Source organism: Psittacula echo (genome assembly GCF_963264785.1).
Source record: "Psittacula echo genome assembly, chromosome: 4".
Classification (NCBI taxonomy): Eukaryota; Metazoa; Chordata; class Aves; order Psittaciformes; family Psittacidae; genus Psittacula; species Psittacula echo.
In genome coordinates, this window is record NC_137738.1 from 11,013,088 (window position 1) to 11,032,742 (window position 19,655).

The 19,655-nt window shown below is 44.8% G+C and overlaps 2 protein-coding genes across 2 annotated transcripts in view; one reads left to right on the forward strand and one right to left on the reverse strand.

The window, feature by feature from the left end:
- Positions 1 to 222: 222 nt before the first annotated feature.
- LOC308219704 (carbohydrate sulfotransferase 9-like) lies at positions 223 to 2,638 on the forward strand (the record flags this gene model as incomplete). Its single annotated transcript, XM_080615009.1, has 2 exons — positions 223 to 322; positions 1,830 to 2,638. 2 exons carry the CDS (start codon positions 223 to 225, stop codon positions 2,636 to 2,638), a joined length of 909 nt encoding a protein of 302 aa, XP_080471135.1.
- Positions 2,639 to 6,540: 3,902 nt separating this feature from the next.
- The window catches only part of XDH (xanthine dehydrogenase), a gene marked incomplete at both ends in the record, with an annotated part of 48,263 nt that continues 35,148 nt past the window's right edge, over positions 6,541 to 19,655 (reverse strand). The window contains 14 exons of the mRNA XM_080616564.1: positions 6,541 to 6,591; positions 7,569 to 7,736; positions 8,985 to 9,173; positions 10,763 to 10,828; positions 11,488 to 11,602; positions 12,716 to 12,768; positions 13,601 to 13,675; positions 14,690 to 14,818; positions 15,509 to 15,604; positions 16,202 to 16,283; positions 16,862 to 17,007; positions 17,497 to 17,688; positions 18,560 to 18,646; positions 19,278 to 19,365. Of these exons, the coding sequence (XP_080472690.1) occupies positions 6,541 to 6,591; positions 7,569 to 7,736; positions 8,985 to 9,173; positions 10,763 to 10,828; positions 11,488 to 11,602; positions 12,716 to 12,768; positions 13,601 to 13,675; positions 14,690 to 14,818; positions 15,509 to 15,604; positions 16,202 to 16,283; positions 16,862 to 17,007; positions 17,497 to 17,688; positions 18,560 to 18,646; positions 19,278 to 19,365 (1,537 nt within the window). The remainder of the gene's footprint in view (positions 6,592 to 7,568; positions 7,737 to 8,984; positions 9,174 to 10,762; positions 10,829 to 11,487; positions 11,603 to 12,715; positions 12,769 to 13,600; positions 13,676 to 14,689; positions 14,819 to 15,508; positions 15,605 to 16,201; positions 16,284 to 16,861; positions 17,008 to 17,496; positions 17,689 to 18,559; positions 18,647 to 19,277; positions 19,366 to 19,655) is intronic.

Genomic DNA, 19,655 nt, shown 5'->3' on the forward strand with positions numbered 1-19,655 from the left:
AAAAGCTCACATTGTAAACATAGGGCAGGAGGCACCGTTTGTGCCTCAGGCCATTTCCCTGCCCCTAGCCAAGCAGGGCTGCTGCCCAACAGTACTTTAACCCAGCTCTGGGTGTGTTTCCTATTAAATAAACACAGGAGGTTCCCCAGCACCCTCTCTCCCGGTCCCTGCCTGCTCACCCGCACTGTGCTCAGCTCCAAGCACTGCAGCAGCACCCAAGAAATGCGCTTCCTTCCCCGCCTCATCTTCTCTGCTGCCCTGGGCATCGCCACCTTCCTGAGCTGGAGGCTGCTGCTCCGGAGCCCGGCCACTGGACAAAGAGGTAATGCCAGGGCACCATGGTGGTCCCGCCTGGAGGCAGCACTTCTGTACCTGGGGGAAATGAACGGCCTGGGGGTTTCTTTGGAGGGTCTGGGTGGGCAAATGCTTACAGCACTGAAGATGCTGTTTGCACAGCCCCTGGGGAGGGGTAACCTGTGGAGAAAGCCCTTCACATGGAGCCCTGCAGCCTTATGTCCTCAGTGGAGTCATTGATATCAGGTGTGGGGGGGGAAACTGCTGAAGGTAACTCCCAAACTTCCACTGGGCAGGATGAAATGTTGTTGGGGAGGCAGGAGTGAGCCTGGGAATCAGTGATTAATGCCTCTCTTGCCTAAAATATCACAGAATGGTTTGGGTTGGAAAGGACCTTGAAGCTCATCCAGTTCCAACCCCCTGCCATGGGCAGGAACACCTCACACTAGACCAGGTTACCCAAGGCTCTGTCCAACCTGGCCTTCCCCTCCAGTGCTGGTCAATCCAGGGCAAAGCCACCACCAGATTTTCTTGTCTGTGTGGGGCTGGGCAGTTGAAGCCCAGGACAGCTCCAGGCTTTGCTGTGTTTCTTCCTGGGTTCCTGCAGACCTTTTCCCATTTTCAGCTGTGTATCTGTCCCCTGCGTAATGGCCTCCACAAATCAGTGGGAAATAATTAACTTCCCAAGGACCAGGGACCATCTCCCCAGGGCTGCCAAATGCCTACGCTGAGCAGATGAGGCGGATGTGCTGCTGCTGTAAAGGAATAAAGCAGCAAAGCAGGTATTCATCCCCTGCATTCAAACCCGCTCTGGCCTCTTCACATCAAACCCAACAAGACAAAGAGCAAAAAGTAAAGCTGGAATTTGAGAAATTAAACCTACTGCAATAGAGGCTTTCTGTTTGCTTTTGCCTTTTATATTTGTTCTGTTTTCTTCTGGCTTCTGTTTGTTTTTTGGGTTTTATTTGCTTTTGCCTTTTTATCTACAGTAGAAAGAATTTACATATGAAAGTGATGCAAGAAGTGTGTTTGGATCCCTAAATTGCCCTGAGCCATTAAGGATAATCTCTTGCTTTCACATACATTTCATAGCTGATGTTAACTAATTAACAGAAGCAATTTAGTACTTCTCAGCTCCCAGAATATTTCTGACTCATTTTGGTAAACTAACCTCCTGTCAAGCTCAGTTGAAAGTGAGGAGATAAAGGCAAAAGCTCTTAGTGGAGAAGGGAGCCTGTGGCACACTGCTACAGTCCAGGTCAGTGCTCAGACATGGTGGTTTGGGGAAAGAGAGGTCTGTGTGTCCAAGCTCCCCCACGTTCACAGGGACAGAAACCCATTGCCTGGCAAAACTGAGCTCTTTACCACACAGGGCAGGTCTCCCTCCCCCTACCCATCTTCTTTCTTCATGCTATGTCCTTTCCACATTGCAATAAATAACTGGAAAAGGACGTGCCACAGCATCCTGTGCCAGCTCAAGGCAGAGGTCCACTATGAACTTTAGTGACCCTCCATCTTCAAATGGTGTTTCCCAGGTGACCTGGCCCCAAGGGCAGAGGAAGGCTTCACTTTGACCCTGGACACCTTCCTTCACATCCAGCAGCTCAGGAAGAAGAGACTTAGAGCTTTCTGCAGCCAACCGGGCAAAGTGACCACGCTGCCGAGGAGCCCGGAGGACAGAGCCTGCCTGCTCTCGAGTTTGAGGGTCAGCACCAAGCTGGACCTCCTCTACTGCCAAGTGCCATCAACAGGGGTGGAAGAATGGCAGCAGCTTTTGGGAAAGCTGGAGAAGGAAAATGTGACGCTCCCGGTGCCACTTCCTTACCCTTGGCATCACACACGGGAGACGCAGCTGAGCAAGTTCAACCTGACGGAGATAGAGGCTCTGTTAGGGTCCTACACCAAAGTGCTGTTTGTCAGGGACCCTTTCCACAGGCTGATCTCCACGTTCATGCAAGGCATGGGCAGCAGCCCTTCCTTCAGCAGCTTTGTTCAGGATGTTCTAGACAGTGGACCACACAATGCCAGCATGGCTTGGAAACCACTTGTGAGCATCTGCCGGCCCTGCCTTGTCCAGTACGACTACGTGGTGATGTTCGGCTTCCTCAGGCAGGAGCTGGGTTACCTGCTGCAGAGGGCTGGGCTGCCTGTGGATAACCTCCTCCCTGAGTTCACCGACAGCCACGTGCAGTGGACCTATGGCTGGTTGTCAGAGCAGATGTTCAGCGAGCTGTCCCTCCAACAGAAGCAGAAACTGTCTCATTTCTACCGCTGGGACCTTGCTGCTTTCCCTTTCTCCAGCAGCTTTCTGTCAGACCTCCACAGCACCCCAGAGACCTGGTAGCAATATCCCAGCTGGAGGGAATGGTTTGGAGGGATTTAATCCAAATGGAAGTGCTTTGTGATACCGCCTGGGTCACAGAAAGACCTTTTCTCCAGAGCTGCATGCAGCACATTTGTCCATGTCACCGCTCCAAAAGGCACAGCAGAGAGCAGAGATGGACCACTGCCGGGGACAGGGTATCAAGGCTGTTCACGCGGCTGAATTGTGTTTAAATGTGGCAATAGCAGGCACTAGGGAAATACATGGCACTGGGATTTGGAAAAGTGCATGAATTGAGCTGTGATGAGGTCGAACAACTCCCAGCAAGCCTAGCAGTGTGGGGTGGGGTGAGGTGGACCTCCTGCAAATCACAGCACCATCCACCTGTGCTCTGCCTGCACTGCCATGTCGTGTCCTGGGCTCCCTTTCGGGCCAAGAGGTTTGGCGATGGCTTCCTTGGGACAAGTCTCCCCATGCAGATACAGGAAGCACTCCCAAAGGAGCACATCACATAGAGTCTGTCTACTCCACACAAGTAGGTGAGATATGACACAGTGTGGCATACTCTCCTGAGGAACCACTGGTGATGTTCCCAACCCTCCCATGCTCAGGGAAGGACAGCCCCAGCCTATCACTTGGTTTTATCCGTGCTGTGTGAACTGTTCCCCGTTTATGACCTTAACATCTCCTGCATGTTTAGGCTCAAGAGGGCCCAAGGAACACAGAATGCTTGCTCCACTCGCAAGTTTTGAGCGAGGTTCCCCCTTTACAGGACTGACTCAAATGGGCCAAGCCTAGCTTTCAGCTCCACTCACTAGTGATGAGATAAGGACATGGCAACCACCCATCCTCTCCCAGCCTTGGCCACGGAGCTGACCTGCCTCTGGGAAGGGTCCATCCTTGCCAAACACCAAGGATGAGCTGAAGCTGTCCAGCTTTCAGATTGTGGCAGATTTTTACCATAGCACACTTGTTTCCAGAATAATTTTTAGCTTTATTTTGCAGTGTTGTGACGTTCACAGAGAATTCCGCATACATTCATGTGACAAAGACACTGATTTGACAATGCTCATTAAAGAACAATAGTGAAAGATGCTGATTAGAATTGACCTAAAACTGAAATTACTGAAAACTTGGCTTCCCTCTCTCTCCAAGGGACATGCCTTTAATAACATTTAGACATCAGATCAGATGGCCTCCTTCCACCCTCACACAAACTACACCGGTACAGTAATTATTACTTAAGTGCCCTTATTGTGCGTCATACTGTACAGTCTGGCAAGGTGGCACAGTTCCTCTTCTGAGAATACACTTCTGGAAGGACTGTAACATTAGCCATGTGTCCACACTGTATTTCATTGGGAATATTCTTCTCTCCATAAGCAGCCTTCCCGTCAGCAATTGCAAGCTGAAATCCCATGCAGAGAGATGAGCGTAACAAGATCTGGTGCGGCACCTAGCAGAGGGCAGTGCCGTGCACCGATAGCAGGAGAGCTGTTCTCAGGCAGCTTTGTAGTGCAGTCCACATTATTCCTACCAGCCCTCCTTCACTAAAGTGCCTGGCACTTAGTTCCACAGGAAACCAATGTACGAAATGTTAAGACACCAAGGGGTGAAATGAAAACCTCAGCTTCATGTTCCTTAGGGTGCCTATCTCACCCACAATTATTACTATGATCTCTCTGTAAATTCCTATTAGTCTCCAAGCTTCCCTTTCTCCTACACCCTCAAAAACGGTTTCTGTAATTACTTTGCAACCCTGATTTTATCCTAACCCCCCTCCCTCAGGTGTTTGATATAATTTACTTTCAATTCCAGTGCACTCCAAAAGGAAGTAGTTTCCTCTTTCCATCAGCTAGTGGCTGTGGAAGGGTAATAAGAGGGTCCTGAGCTTCAGTGAGCTTGAGGGGAAGGACTGGGGCCTGGGAAACAGTGGCTCACTGGTGCTGAAGCAAAAATGGCTCCACAGGCTAAGGTTTGCACTGAACTAGCCTGCTCTGACCACCGCATGTACACCTCACATGGCAAATACACTTCAAATTAACACACAAAGGAAAAAACAAAAGAGAGACTTGATACATCTCATTTACCTGACCAGGCAGTCACTGTGGCTGTGAGACACAAAAACCCCTTCTGAAATGATAGAAAAGGTGCCCCCATAACCATGAGGGATAAAGAGCACTTACTCATCCTGCTGGGGACATCCCACCATGTCCCAGGACACCCACAGGTCTCTTGTGAACACTGGTGGCCTTTCCCTTAGACAACACTGGAAGCTCCTCAACATCATACTCTTTGCCGGTAGCTCCCCATGTTCTGCATTAGCACACGTTCTATGCTTAAGAAACAGCAATATCATATTTCAATTAACAAAACAATTACATAGCAAGCCCAGCAGGCACAAAATACTTTCTGCAACTCACGTACACAACTGTGCTGCTTCTAGATGGTAGAACCATAATATTTTAAGCCAAGAAATAAACCTGCACATTTTTAAGCTATATAACCTGGAGTGCTTAAAGAACGTATTTCAAACTGTGCATACATTAAGTCCTAAGATGGAGGCCAGTTTTAAGCAGTTTGTATGTGAGCAAAATCTTATATAAGGCAATGGAGTTACATCCTCTTGCACCATATTTTTTGGATGGCCCTAGGAGTGCAAAGGTTGAAAAAGGACATCTTTATAAAGCTGTGGGCCAGAGAAACAAATAAGAGTTGGCACATGATGAGCAGGTACAGTACATGGCTGATATCACCTAGAGATAACATGATGCTACAGTGTTAGTCTGAGTGTCAAAACCAGTGAAGAGGGATGCTCAGCGTTAAATCCGACATGAAAAATGCACTCAACCCAGAAGACACGAGGTCATCACACAGCACATTTTTCAGACAAGCGGTCCCTGTAGCAAAACATTCTCATTCTCTTACATTCAGCAAAACCACAAGTTGTCTGGGAAAGAAGGCAAGGCAATAGCACGACAGCAAGGGACTGACCCTAGAGGGCACCCAGAGCCAACTAATCCCCAGCTGTGTCCATCCTCCTCTCCCTTTCCTGGGCCGGTATAAACTGCCTTGGGAACAATCATGAGTTACTTTCTCTGTCATTCCAAGATCTCTGATGTCCCTTCTTATTGGAAGGATGGGGAAAGATGTGGAGGTGTGGGCCTGGAAAAGACTGTGCTAATGAAGCAGTATCTTGCTGCCAGTCTTCTTGGTATAGGTCTAGTTTTCATCTTTAATCAGTAGTACATGAAATGAAAATTCATTAAAGCCCCAGTGCAAACAAAGCAATAGTAGTTTAACATAGGATAAATCAGCGATTGGTCACATTTTAGGATATTCCTGTGAACCACTTTTGTTAAATAGGCAAGACCATCTTCGTTAGCTTACATCAAAACTCCTCCTTATCTTCCTCTAGTGTATATCGGGCTTTGCGTGCAGAAGGGACACAACAGGGTCCAGCCCTCAGTGCCTCTCATGCCTTCCCCCATCTCAGCTAGAGGACTGTTTGTCTGGGTATAATGCATTCAAGTCCTTGGCACAGCATCACAAGGTGATGTATCTTTTCCCTACAGCACAAAGAGAAGAAACAACCACCCTGCTATTTCACACTGGCTGGCAATAGGCACGTCTCCCACACTTGCAGCAGTTTTCAATGGAACCTGTAAGATTTTTCAATAACATCTGGATAACATCAGCTTCCACTTACTCTTCATTTGAATTTACACCACAGCTATAATTTGGCAGCAATTCCTTCTGCTAGAGGAAAAAATGATTGAACAATTAAATGTGAAAGCTCCATGAATCAGTGGATGAGCCGCATGAACACAGATTTATTTTTTCCTATTATAGTTCTACTGCCTTGTGGTCCCTCTGGTGTCAGCTCAGTTTCAGGAGGAGAGTTTGCTCCTCAAGCTTCCCTTCTACACACGCACGGACCATGGCTTAAAGGTCCCTGGTTCAGCAGAAGGGCACTGTAAAGAGAAAACAAAGTAAGTTAGCAACAAATGAAGGTCCTGGCCTGGGTTTGAAGTGCCCCACTATGCTCCTTTTGAGATGGGTGACTTTGTGCCATTGAAGACCTGAGCTCATGCCCCAGTCCTTCAAAACACAGAGATGTCTGTCTCATGGCACCTCTGTTAGAGGCTGGGCCTGACTCCAGCTGAAGGGCTGATGGTCAACAGCTTGTGCAAGTTCTCAAAACCATTTCCAAGTCCTCCTCCCAGCCAGTGATGCAGGTGTCAGGTGAGAATGACCAAGATAACCAGGTTTTGCTGTTGACCACAAAGGGGCTCAAGCCGGCAAAAGCCTGAAGGATGCCCACATGGACAGACAGCTGTTTCTGGAGTACACTGCAATCAGCAGGCCTCTGTGCAGGGACCAACTCTTATGCAGCCCTATCAGAACACTGTTAACAGAGGAGGAACCCATGAATAAACAAGTGACAGGGTTAACTCCTGCACTCATCCAGATCAAGCCCACAGCCTCTAAGGAGACTCCTATGATCATAACACTGAGAAAAAGTGAGCATTTTCAGTAACACTTTCCTCTCCCTCCCTCCCTGAGGGACACCACTAAATCACAGGATGGACCTGCAAGATATGCTAGTTGGTGGTGGTTCCCTGAGAGAAGATAGTCAGGAGCATCAGGACAAGTCAGTGCCTTTGTTCTACAGACAGCACTTGGAGGATTGAGGGATGAACTGCAGCTTCATGATACTGTATAGCAACCTTTCCTTCAATAGGAACTCTAGCAGTGCTGGTCTGTGGATTGGTCTCTCATTTGGTGGCATGTGAAATGAAGAATAACACCCATGAAATGAACCCCATCTGTTCAAGCAGAGGGCCACTGCCTCTGATCTTGCCCTAATCCCAGGCCTGGGCCACTGTGAGCAGCACACACACTCCATCATATGGGGTAGGAAGCAAACTATGGAACCAGAAGCTATTACCATTTTGGTGAAGATATCCACACAAGCATTGCGGATCCTCTCTGGAGTGGCAGGACTGTCCAGCCTGAACGGTTCAGTCAGGCCAGAGTCCTTCCTTGCTGAGTAGATGGCATCTTTAATGGCATAGAACACCGAGGCAGACAGGAACAGAGGTGGCTCCCCCACAGCCTAGACAGAGTACAAGCAAGAGTGAGGCTGCAGCCCAAAACAGTCCTGGCCCTTGAAAAACTAATGAAGCTAAAGAAAGATGACCAAGCCTTATGCGACAATCAGGAATTGTTTGCATTCTTTTTCCTTCTTTGTAATGTCTCAGTCTCCCAGATGTGATCAGGAATCAAAGGCCAAGCCAAAACACACCCTTGCCTTCCAGATGTGACCCTCAGTCTATCAGATGTGATCAGTGGGGAAACATGAAGCTAAAACAGCCTCCAGTCTGCCACATGGTATTGGTAAGACTGAGCTAAAACAACTCTCAGTCCATTTAAAGAAGAGACAGTAGGAAAACACAAGCTTTCTGGCACAGCAAGGCTGTTAGGAATTAAAAAGGGACTAACCCATTTCCAGAGACTTTAGGATGGTGCAAAGGGAATTCAGGTAAATCAGTGGTGAGCTGTCTGGGCAGAGATCATGATGCTCCATCACTAGAGGTCCTTGCAAACTAGCAGGAATGCCTTCCTCAGGGATTACACAAGTATCTAATACTGAGGTCCCTGCCAGCCCCTTTTTTCTTAATTGCCATCACCACTGATCACCCAAAAACCTCTCCTTGATGAAGATGTTCCTGTGGATGAGGAGAAAATGGGAAACTCTAAGGAAGCAGGCCAGGCATATACAGACAAGGATGTTAGATGGCCTCTAAATGCTCTGTTGAACCACAAGTAAAGCAAATTCATTGATGCTGTATATCCAGCCCCGCTCTGTGCGGCCCTCACTAACTGCAGAGAACAGCACTGACTGCAGTGGGAATAGCCGAAGGACACATGGATTAAGAATGGACCGTTAAGGGTGTCATGAGCACTGAAACAGTAAAGAAACACAACATGAAAACTCAGACACAAGATGTTGGTATATCAGACTTGGGGAAATGGCGCTGATGGAAATGTTATCTGCAGTGGTGGCTCTGGTGCTAGGGAAGAGCAACCAGGGAACTGACACGCAGAGGGAGGCTGCAGCCTCTGTTACAGCAGCAAAGCCTCTTCAGTTCTCTCTAATGGACAATCAGGACAGCAATGTGCAGGTCACTTCAGTTCTTCCTGACTATAAAGGATAATATGCAACCCTCTGGTAAGGAATGAGAAAACATCCTGACCCCGCAATACAGCCAGCATAGCAAGATAGACATGCACCATTACTTCATCACACCCAGCGTCACAGAGTTATAGAGCAGGAAGAGGCCTGCAGATCTCACAGGTATACCTTGGACGAATAAACTGCCTTGCTGTTTGGACAGTCACGGAGAAGAGACACATAGAATTCCGTTGGGATGTCTCCAAACGCTGGGATTTTGTACATCCCAGGCCCTCGAGTATACAAGTTTCCTTCAGGAGAATAGCGCAGCTCCTCCATGGTGAAGAGCCCAAGGCCTTGGACAAATGCTCCTTCTATCTACAAACACATCCAAACAAGGTTACGTATTTTTTGTTGCTGTTCCTCCCCGCACTAGAACGAACAGTGATGATTTCTACCAGAGTTTCCAGCCCTCCCCTCCTGACTAATTTCCCACTTTTCATCCCTAAACCCTTGTCCCTTCTGCTGAGTACAGCTTGGCAGCTTTGCACAATCCCTGTGTTCCCATGAAGATGTGGCTGCATTGCCCTGGCAGGTGAAGCAATTTACAAATACACTGCAAATGCAGGACAGGAATTCTCTGATGAAGCAAGGGAAAAAAGGAAATCAATGCCAAAATATTCGTTCTTTCACAGGCAGGTTACCACTAAATGAGTTGTACTTGCTGATAATTCAAAGAACAGGAAGACTAAATGGACTGAAAATAAACTATTTAACACTTTCTATTTCAGTATAAATGCTTTCCTAAGTACTGCATATTCTCAGGTGACCAGCACAGACACCTGCAAAAAACACTCCCATATCCATTCAAATACTAAAGACCACTGTAAATTTTAGGAGAGGAAAAAAGGGGGGAAGCAGCTACGAGAGGAGGATGTGCTTGAACAACCTGACATGAAGCAGCTTTCTGTGCCCACAGAGGCAGAGCAGTCTAAATATCTGGCACGAACACTCATTAACCTAGCTGTCTGTACTTTTGCTCCTGCAGTCACACAATATCCTTTCATGTGCCCCCAGATCCTCTGCAGCAGAAGGACACAGGAAATTGAGATGTCTTTGACAGGCTCTGTATAGCCCATCTCTTTGTACCCAAGCTGACAGGCTGTGAAGATGGAAAGGCTCCTTCTCCCCTTGGCCACTTCCAAAAAAGTCTCTTTCAGGAAAAATGTTGCTTTCAATGAAGTTTCATTTTAGCTAAAGCAGCAGGATTCACACTACATCAACATCTAGAGTTACCAAGGGAGCTAAAATGGCTAGATTAGCATGTGCAGACACCTAACGTTTCATCTCTTGGTATATCAAACCCTGTGTTTATTAGCTTTATTTGCTGAGAGGTATCATTGTGATCACTACTGCACAAAATAAGGACGTAAGCTTGTCCCTGCCCAAGGAATTTGCAAGCTAAGTGACTGGTACAACTTCCTATTGAGATCCCCACACAGCAGTAGCTGGAGAACAGAATCTCTTTATTCACAGAAGAATTTTCACTGAATTAAGTGGGACTTGATGCTGACAGACAGGAGTGTGGGATTTAGTCTTATATGCCACATGGCAGAAACTGAGCCTGGGACGAGCTTATTCCATCGTATTAGTATTTTCTGGATTCACTCCTTAGGCAAGGCAGATGCTGACAAGCATTAGTGTGTTGGTAATGGGAGAATATCCTGTAGTCTTAATGTCTGAGGCAAAAAAAAGTCCAAAAGGATATTTCCTTACATAATTCTGTGCTTATTGCATAGTTAAGTCAAACTGGTTTTCATAGCTAAGTATGCCTCACTGGATACCCAAGTTTAAAATGCTCTGTTTGCAAAGGCACGACCTGGAGAGGGATAATGGCTGATCAAGAAAAACCTGAGAGTAGTGTGGGCACTTTAACACGGTAGAGATAGCAACACTACTTTACTTACCTGTCCTATATCTATGGCTGGGTTCAGACTGGTGCCAACATCCATAACAATGTCTGTGCGAATGTTCTGAAAGGCAGAAATAAAGAATAAATCAGCACAGAACACTGCAGCTTGTACACCCTGGTCTTGTTCTTGTATGAGGGGGAGTAATACATCCAACCACTACCCACACCTGGCCAGTGTTCAACCATCTATCTCAGCTCAACTGGCTTTTAATCTGAGGTTCATCTCTAAAGTAAACCAAAGGAACTCACTGAGGTTTTCCCCAGAGATCCATGGACCCAGTTTATGTTGGTTCCCAGCTGCTCGTGTCAGTGCTCTGCACCTGAGCATAACCAGCTAGGTCAGATTCTGATGAAATACTTTTTTCTCTTCTCTTTCTTTCTAAAAGTCTTTGGTGTGATTTTTAATAATTAACTCAATTCCAGTATGTTTCTGTTCTTTTTGTGCTAACACAGTGCTGCTATCTCTTACTTAAGCAAATCCAGTAACTTTTGCAATCATTCATTAAGCCTCCTAATATCCCCCCAGGGTAGATAATTATCAGTTTATTATACTTTACGGATTGTTGCACCGTGGAACAGAGGAGTTAAGAAACTTGCTGAAGGTCACACCAGACCAATGGCAGAGCTAGGAACAGGCTGACACCCAGTATTTGTTCTAACTCCCTGTGAATGTTTCCTTCACCTAAACACGGAGGGCTATTTCACTGCTGACCCTCTCACCTTGTGGTCACCTGTCAGGCAATCTATCTCAACCTCGGAGCAAGCAACACCATAACTGAAGTAGCAGAATGGTTTCCCTTCATTCTTCTCAAAGTCGTAGCCGAGGTCAGGAATTCTTAACACAAAGGAAAACAAAACCACATTTCATTGAATGAACAGTCAAAACGAATACAAGCACACTGCAAGAAATCCTTATTCACTTTTGTTTCAGCCCTTCTGTCAAGCCCATGCAAAAAAGTATGAACAAGAGATCTGCTAAAGCTCCTCTATATTCCAAAACTTGAGTGAATCCATCAAACTATCTTAGCCTTTAGTTTCCCATGAATCTCAGGGCTTGTGATGACCATTATGAATTCATTCATACCAAGCCAGTAGCAAATCTTTTGCTTTTGGAGTGCAGCTGAACATTTCTTGGAGGTCATTAAATTTCAGAGCATAAGCAAGTTGAACCAGAAACTGCATTAAGCTAAGAAGTGATTTAAGCCCAGTTCATGGCAAATTTTGTATCTGGCATTTTATACTTTATCTGAAAACTGGATTATTAAAATACTGACAGTCACTTGGTTGAGAGAAAATACATTTCAGAGATGCAACAGAAATGAGCTCATATAGTACTTTAGTCCTAAATAAGCTCTCCAACACTGTGTTTAGTTCGTTTTATGTTAACCCCCCTGCCTCAAAGATGACGATCTCTGGTCTCCTCCAGCAGTGAAGCTAAGAAAAGTGCCTCATTTCAGAACTGCACAGGAACCAGACACAGTTTAAAGTGGGAGAATGAAACTGGAAGCACTGGTATCTGCTAATGCCACAACAAACAGGATACTGCTCCAGCCAATTGCCATAAGCAGCTTTGTCCTCAAGGACAAGCCCTGCCTCCTTTTTCCCTTGCATGATGGTTCTAGTGCAAAAGTAAGTCACAAGGTTGACACAGAGCAGAGCCCCAGGCAAAGCTCTGATTTCATTTATGCCTCCTCAGACTTAGGTCACCTAGAGTGAAGTTAGATCTACTTCAGATTTACGTGAGATTTGAACTTGGCCTCAAGAGCTGTCTGCATCAGGAGCTGATTCTCTACAGCCAGGATAGTGTTGACCTCAGCTTAACATTCCTAGGTAGGAAAGGGAATGCAGCCCCAAGTTAGAGCAGAGTCAGGGGATAGGGGCTGTAAATCCTCCCAGAATTTCCCAGTCAAGTAGAAGCTGTGCCTCTACAGCGTGAACATTCACTCACCTATAAAACCCCGTTGCCGACAGACTAACACAGCTCTCATATGCAGCTTTAATCTGCCAAAGTGAACAAGAGTTTGAAAACAGTAATTATCCAACCACAGCAAATGAGCTATTCTATGATTCTATTTCAAGAAGAGCATGAATAGGTGTTCAGTGACACACAGCTTTCATGCTACCCAGCACCAGCAGCTCAAAGGAAAACATCATGATGCAGCTGCTTCCCCAAATAGCCCTGTCAGCAGCTACCAAAGGCAGAACTTGCCCATTGGCAGGGGAATAAGACTTGCTCTTGTTTGTGCAGCTCTCAGCTACAGGTTAGACTTACAACCTGAGACAAAGGTTAAACTGACAGTCGTCTTGACTTCAATGAGGCCAGGGGAAATCCTACTCTGACTTGCAAATCACAAAGTCAGAGCTCCTCTCTTGAAGAGAACTTGGATCTGAAAATGGCCTGAGAACTTACAGCACACTAATCTCTTACTATTGAGGGTACAAATGTATTGCATCTAAGGAGCACTACAGGAGGTGGATGGCAGCTCACAAAATCATTTTTGTCACAGAATCACTTCATTGCAAACGAGTTTTTTTCTTGTCCAAGACTGTAGCCTGAAAGATATAATGTAACCACTCAAGCCTTCTATTTGACCAAGTTTGTCATGGACAGACACCAGGGTCTGGAGAAATCTCAGTACTAAAGTCATAACTGATGTTTTGGGAATGACCTCTTGCAAGTGTTGGTTACTTCCCTTGCCAGGTTTCTCTCTCACTGTCTTTGCACAAATCTTTGCTAGCAGAAGGCTGGAGGATATACCTGCATACAGGGTTTGCCAACTCAAACAATCTCTGACAATGCCCATTTATCTCGTGACAGATACAGGCAGCTTACCCAGTCTTCCCAGGATCCTTTGGGATTAGACTGTTTGATCGGCTCAAGTCTTTTTAGGATGGTCTGACATGCGTTCTGGAAACAAAGAGAAGCAATATTTTAAGATCTGAAAAGCCAGCTTATAGCATGAAAAGCCTTATAGAAGTTTCAAAGACCCTTCTGTTTGAATCAATATTGCCTTTAGGTTTTAGGCCTATCATAAAAAGGAACAAAGTTCACTAACAGATATCTTGCTATGCAGGAAGAAACGTTGACTGAAAAAGACGTTAAAGCAGATTGACTATACTGATAGTAGAAGGGAACCCCAAATTCAACACAGAATATTCAGGACCATGACACAAAATATCTGAAGTCCACCCATTTATACAGTAAGTTTATCTGTACCAAGTCATAGCAGGACATTTTAGCATATTTAGCAAGATAATCCTGTAAGACTGAAAAAATGTATAACATTCTTGCCTAAATTCTACACACTCAGACAAGCTGTGCAGAGAACAAAACCAACCTGATTATTTTACTTCAGGTTGCACTTCCCCTTTGCTTTAAACCCAAGAATGATCAATACTAAATCACTCTTTTCAATGAAAAAGTCACATACCCTGTAAATATATGCATTGGTAACTCCACCATGTCAGAGACAATCATGACCACGCCATTGCTACAGAAGGATGTTTGCTCTCAGTGTATCAACATTTACAGGTCTTTGATTCTGAAGCATAGCTCACAAACCATCTGTTATCAAGATTTGCAGCACAATGTATTTGTTATGGATAAGGCTGCGTTAATTACTGAGAAGCCAGCTACTTGAATGGATGTTTTGTTCTGCTCATTTTGAGAAATCATAAATACTCCATTTTAGAACTACAAAAGGACTCAAGGAGAGTTTTGAACAAATTCAAAAAATACAGTTATTCATCATCTAACAGTGCTGGTAGTTGTAGCAGGTAAAGACATTATGAGGTATCCTTAGCCTGGAATTGCCTTTTAATGGTTATGTTTTCCTTAAGCAACAGATAAATACACATCAAACTTCCATGTTCTACAGTCTTAGCTTATAACCCACTAGTTCAAGTAACTCAGTTTCCGTACATGAACGGCCATCCCATTGATGTCTGCACTGACAGATGCAGCTGTCGGAGAGGTATTTGGGACAGTGTTTGTGCTGGTCTCACTGATGTAAATTTTGGAGGTGGGGATTCCCAGTGACCTGCTAGCAACCTGCAGAGGAAAAGTAAACAGTGGATAAGCAGCAATTCCTATACATGAGCATTATCATTCATTGCTTATACTGCTAGCACTGCAACCTCTACCCTCTCCTGTCCTAAATCTCATTTTCCTTGAAACATCAGTTGATTTAGTGACTGAGCACTAGCCAGAATATTAAGTTTGTCCTTCATAGACTGAATGTGTGTGAGCATATACATATACACTTTTGCCACAATGACAGACATTCAATTCACTACTGTGAGACTAAATTCTTCTCCCAACAGTTGTAAGAATCAGAGGATAAAGAGCCCTATTAGATTCCTCTTTCATTTCCCTGCCAAAGCAGTATCACTCCCTTAGGTCTTTTAACTACAAAGGCATTAGTATATGCAGATAAGTATGTTTGCAATACAACTATTTTTTGCATAAAATATATGCAAACTGTAGTTTTATGGGATGAAATGAAGTATTATCTGCATAATAAACAGTTCAGATGATGAAGAACCTAATTCTCACACTCAATTGTGATAATAATCTGGAAATCTAGCAATGCTGCTGAAATAATGAAGATGAATTAGTCATGATTTGCTACCCTCCACATGCACATAGAGGAAGCAGCAAGCTGTCTGAGGCAATACTGCAGACTGAGTGTAATTTTCCTGAAAAGATGCCTCATTTGGTTAAGTCCAAACTCATTATTACCTGAATCATTTTGGTGTGAAGTCCTTGACCCATCTCAGTACCCCCATGTGTAAGTAACACAGAGCCATCTGTATACACATGGACTAGAGCTCCAGCCTATAAAAGGAACAGTCATCCAAGAATCATCATAAATGAACTTATGAACTACTTAGCAGGATTTCAGTTACAAACTACAGATAGAATTGATTTGGAACTAGACCAATGCTGTTCTTCGGTGTAATTAAAGCCACTAGTTTACACTTGAGGTGAGTCTGAGTTAGTCTCATCAACTCACTAGCAGTTCCAGTGACACAGCAAACTTCAGTCAGTATTTTCAGCTTAGAAAACAGGTGAAGTAACCCAAACCTGCCCCTGTGAAATAGAGATGCACCCTTCACCTGAACTTGCTAACACCACTGAGAGTCTATCGAGTCAGGTCAAACAACAGAAACAGCGTTGATTATTGAGGAAGAGAGAATAGGTAAGGAAAATAACATTACACAATACTATGGAAACATAGCTGCACCGTGGTGTCTTTTGGACAGCATGAACTGGTAACTGTTGTGTTGCTCATTTTGTTTTGCAATACATGCTCTTTCTTGGCTAATTGACTACTACTCTGAAAAGCTCCAGTTTGGCACAAATGGAGGAGGGCCTGGGGGAGGCAGTGTAAATCTAGCTTCTCTACTGAAAAGATGAATGACACTTACAGACCTGGTTCAGAAATGGGATAGTGAAACTGATGCCAAATTTGGTAGGAATGATGCACATCCCTCTCTTCTTCCAGCGATTCTGCCTGCAGGGAAAGGACAGTATTTGTATACTCATGAGGGCTTTCATTGCAACTCAATACTATGGTTCCCTCTGACAGCTTAGGTATCAAAGCAGAAATAAAGCACATGAATGCAATATAGACTGAGTTAATCAGTAATTTTTATGAAAGATTGGCTTTGTTTACAGGTCCTAGCAAGAAGAAATCTGAACTGAAGATGCTCCCCCAGGCACTGTAGAAGCAATTGCCTGGACTATTAACTATTCAGTTAACTAAACTGCCAACTAAAAGAGACGGTAAGGCAGTGGAAAGCCTAAACAAAATGACTTCATAGCCATTTGAAAAGCCTGGCTGGACTTACCAGACCCTCTCTCCTTTGCTACACTTCACTTACAAAATCAGGTCATGGTAGGTCAAATCCTGCCTTACTTAAGCCACAAGCTTAAGAAGTTACTTCCGTTGTGAGCATAAAAGAGTTTCAGAAAGAAACAGTTTTGAAGTCACTCTACAAATATAAGGTCTGACCTTGTATCACTCAAGTTGCTAAGAGAACTTCAGAAGATGATAGGCAGCAGGTAACAAGACAACTCCAGAACACCTACTTGTTGAATTCTTCAATTAGTTTCTTCCTGGCATGATAGCTAGAGGTTGACAAACATTCATCCCAGCACCTTCGCAGAGTAAATCCCTCCAGCTTTTGGTTAAAATGAGTCAGGTCTCCTTCATTATAAAGATTGAGCTTCCTCACCTTCCCAAAGAGACACATAAAGGACTTGTCAAGTTAAATGCTTCAGATTAGGTCTTTCTAATGCAAGATATCAAAAGCACATTAGTTCCAATTTTTACTCCTCTGCTCACTCTACAGTACAATAGAATTAACAGACATATATCTGTTTATGGGGAAATGGGGACTAAGACATTAAGGCTGGAAATTTTCAAGAGAGACTGGGACTTAAGCACATTGTTAATAAGGTTAAAGTACCTAGTGCCTTTGGACTTTTTGAAATACATCTTCCCTAAAGCAGATGTTCCACAATTGAGGCTGCTGAGGGAATTCAATGAAGTAGAAGATAATCCATGATATAATGTGGCTGTCATACAGAAAATCTGAGACTCTGCTAAGTGCTTAGCAAAAATGAAGCGAAACCTCTTATGCTCAACAAACTTCTGTGGTTTGTCCATTCTCAGAGCTTGTTCAAAAGTAGCACCACCATGAAATATGTCAGTGGGTCTGTACCTCCTCAGGTGGCAGGCCACACTTCCGAGCAAGGTCACTCATCCAGCACTCAGCAATCATCATTCCTTGAGGCCCTCCAAAGCCACGGAAGGCTGTGTTGGAAGCCAAGTTGGTCTTGCAAACAATGCCCACGCTGCTGACATTGGGGATGTTGTAGGAGTTATCCAAATGTAACAGGGCTCTGTCCATAACCTGATAAAGAGAAGGAATGTGGGTGGACACATTACATGACTCACGTGTCCGACTTCTCACTAGCTGTCAAAGCCAGGCTGGAAAGCTCTGAAGCTAATGTAGAGCCACTGGCTCTTTCTCTTCCACCCTGCAGTTCCACTCAATACAGCTGGATGAGCACTGAGGTGTAAGCAGTGCTCTGTTCCATTTGCAATGGAGTGGCAAGTGGCATCCTTCTGAAGGACAGGACAATAAGCACCCTTCTCTGTTACTGACAGGCTGAGCTTCACATTCCTGTGTCAGATCTGGTCTTGTGCTGAGCCAAACTGCTACTAAATACCATTACCCACCTTGAAGAACCAGAAAGGGAGAAAGGGAGCTAAAATAAACATGACAGACACTAGTTTATCAGGTTGGTCACTCACGTGACAAAAAAAGGAGAGGTTTCTTTACTCATCAGCAGGAAAAACATCTTAAAGACAAACTCAGAACTGAGCCCCATTCTTGTCCTTAGTGCTTGCAAAGCCAATGCCAGTTTTAGCCAGTCCTTAACAAGTTTGTTGCTTTAGGCACTCTGCCCAGAGCAGCCTGTTGACTTGGATGTTTCTTATTCCAAAGAACAAGTTTTCCCCAAAGCTGAGGAACTATCAGTCATCTTGTGTTGTGCAACAAATTTCTCACCACAGCCCTTTGTAATGCAAAGCAAACTTTCTTGACCCTTTTGCCTTATCCAGGTTATTTCAGCTTCAATAAGAATTATGTGGCACATGCCAAGACAGGTCAGTTGACCCAAAAACTGATCAAGGACTGCTTTCAGTCATGTCAGGGAGCAGGATGGGCAAGCAGTGCTGCAGGCAATGACTCTCTGAAGCCATCAGAAAGTTTTACTTACCCCATAAGAGAGGTCTACAGAGTTGCCCCCATTGCTGTAGTATGAAACCTCCAGACTCTTGACTTTCCCATTCTTCATGAAGCCAACCTGTCATGACAGTCTCCTCAGTAATTGGTTTTCTACACAATGTTCTGTTTTGTGTTTCCCTCCACAAACTGAATGGACATTACACAGGCAAAAGGCTGATTGTCCTCTGCCGCAGCACAGGCAGCTACTGAGGAAGCTTCCCAGGAAAGGGTCCACTTATGCATTTATGCATCTTAATCTTACTCCAGAGAACTCTTCTAAAACACGTGATGGCCACTTGTCACAGCCACACCTTCCTTACCAGGATGGCTTATTGGCTCTATTGCTTTGAAAAGCAGTTGGATGGGGATTGAAGAGGAAAGGAAGTTAACAAAACAAACGGTAGTACCATACTGTAAACAAATGGGGAAGCATCTAAGAGCAATGTGACTGTCAATAGGGGCAAAGTCTTGATTGCAAGGAAGAGGGGAATGTTGATGCTGAGATCACACAAAGTGAACAATCTAAACCACAGGAAAATCTGGAGGACTTAAACAGGGAAAATACTATAACCCAGCTGACCATTTGCAGCAGGGACATCAGCAGTGAAACAGCCAGAGCAGCACTTTTTTCCCCACAGTATCTTACTGCTCTCTGATGTTTCAGGTGATAACACTGAGACACCATGCATTCATTTCATATGCATGCATACCTTGTACCTCCCCAGGAAGGGATGTCTCCCACCACTTATCAGCATGTCCTCATCTCGATCCAGCATGCACCGTACTGGGCGGCCAGTTCTGTTTAAGAACACATTTATCAGGCAAAGCCTGAAACAGGCAATACAGCTCCTACAGAGCAAGACTCTCCTCTTTTTGGTGAGCATTGTCCTTCCAGAGCAGCAATGGGGGGGGGTTAAGGGTAAACTGCTTGGTTCATTGATCTTCCTTTTAAGAAAAAGGCACAATTGGGTAAAAAAAACTACCAACAGAAAAAAAATCTTAGAAGCTGGGACCTGTTCATGAAAACTCTTGCAGAGACTCTTATATTAAAGAGAAGGATAGTTTCTTACAGAGACAGATACTAGTAA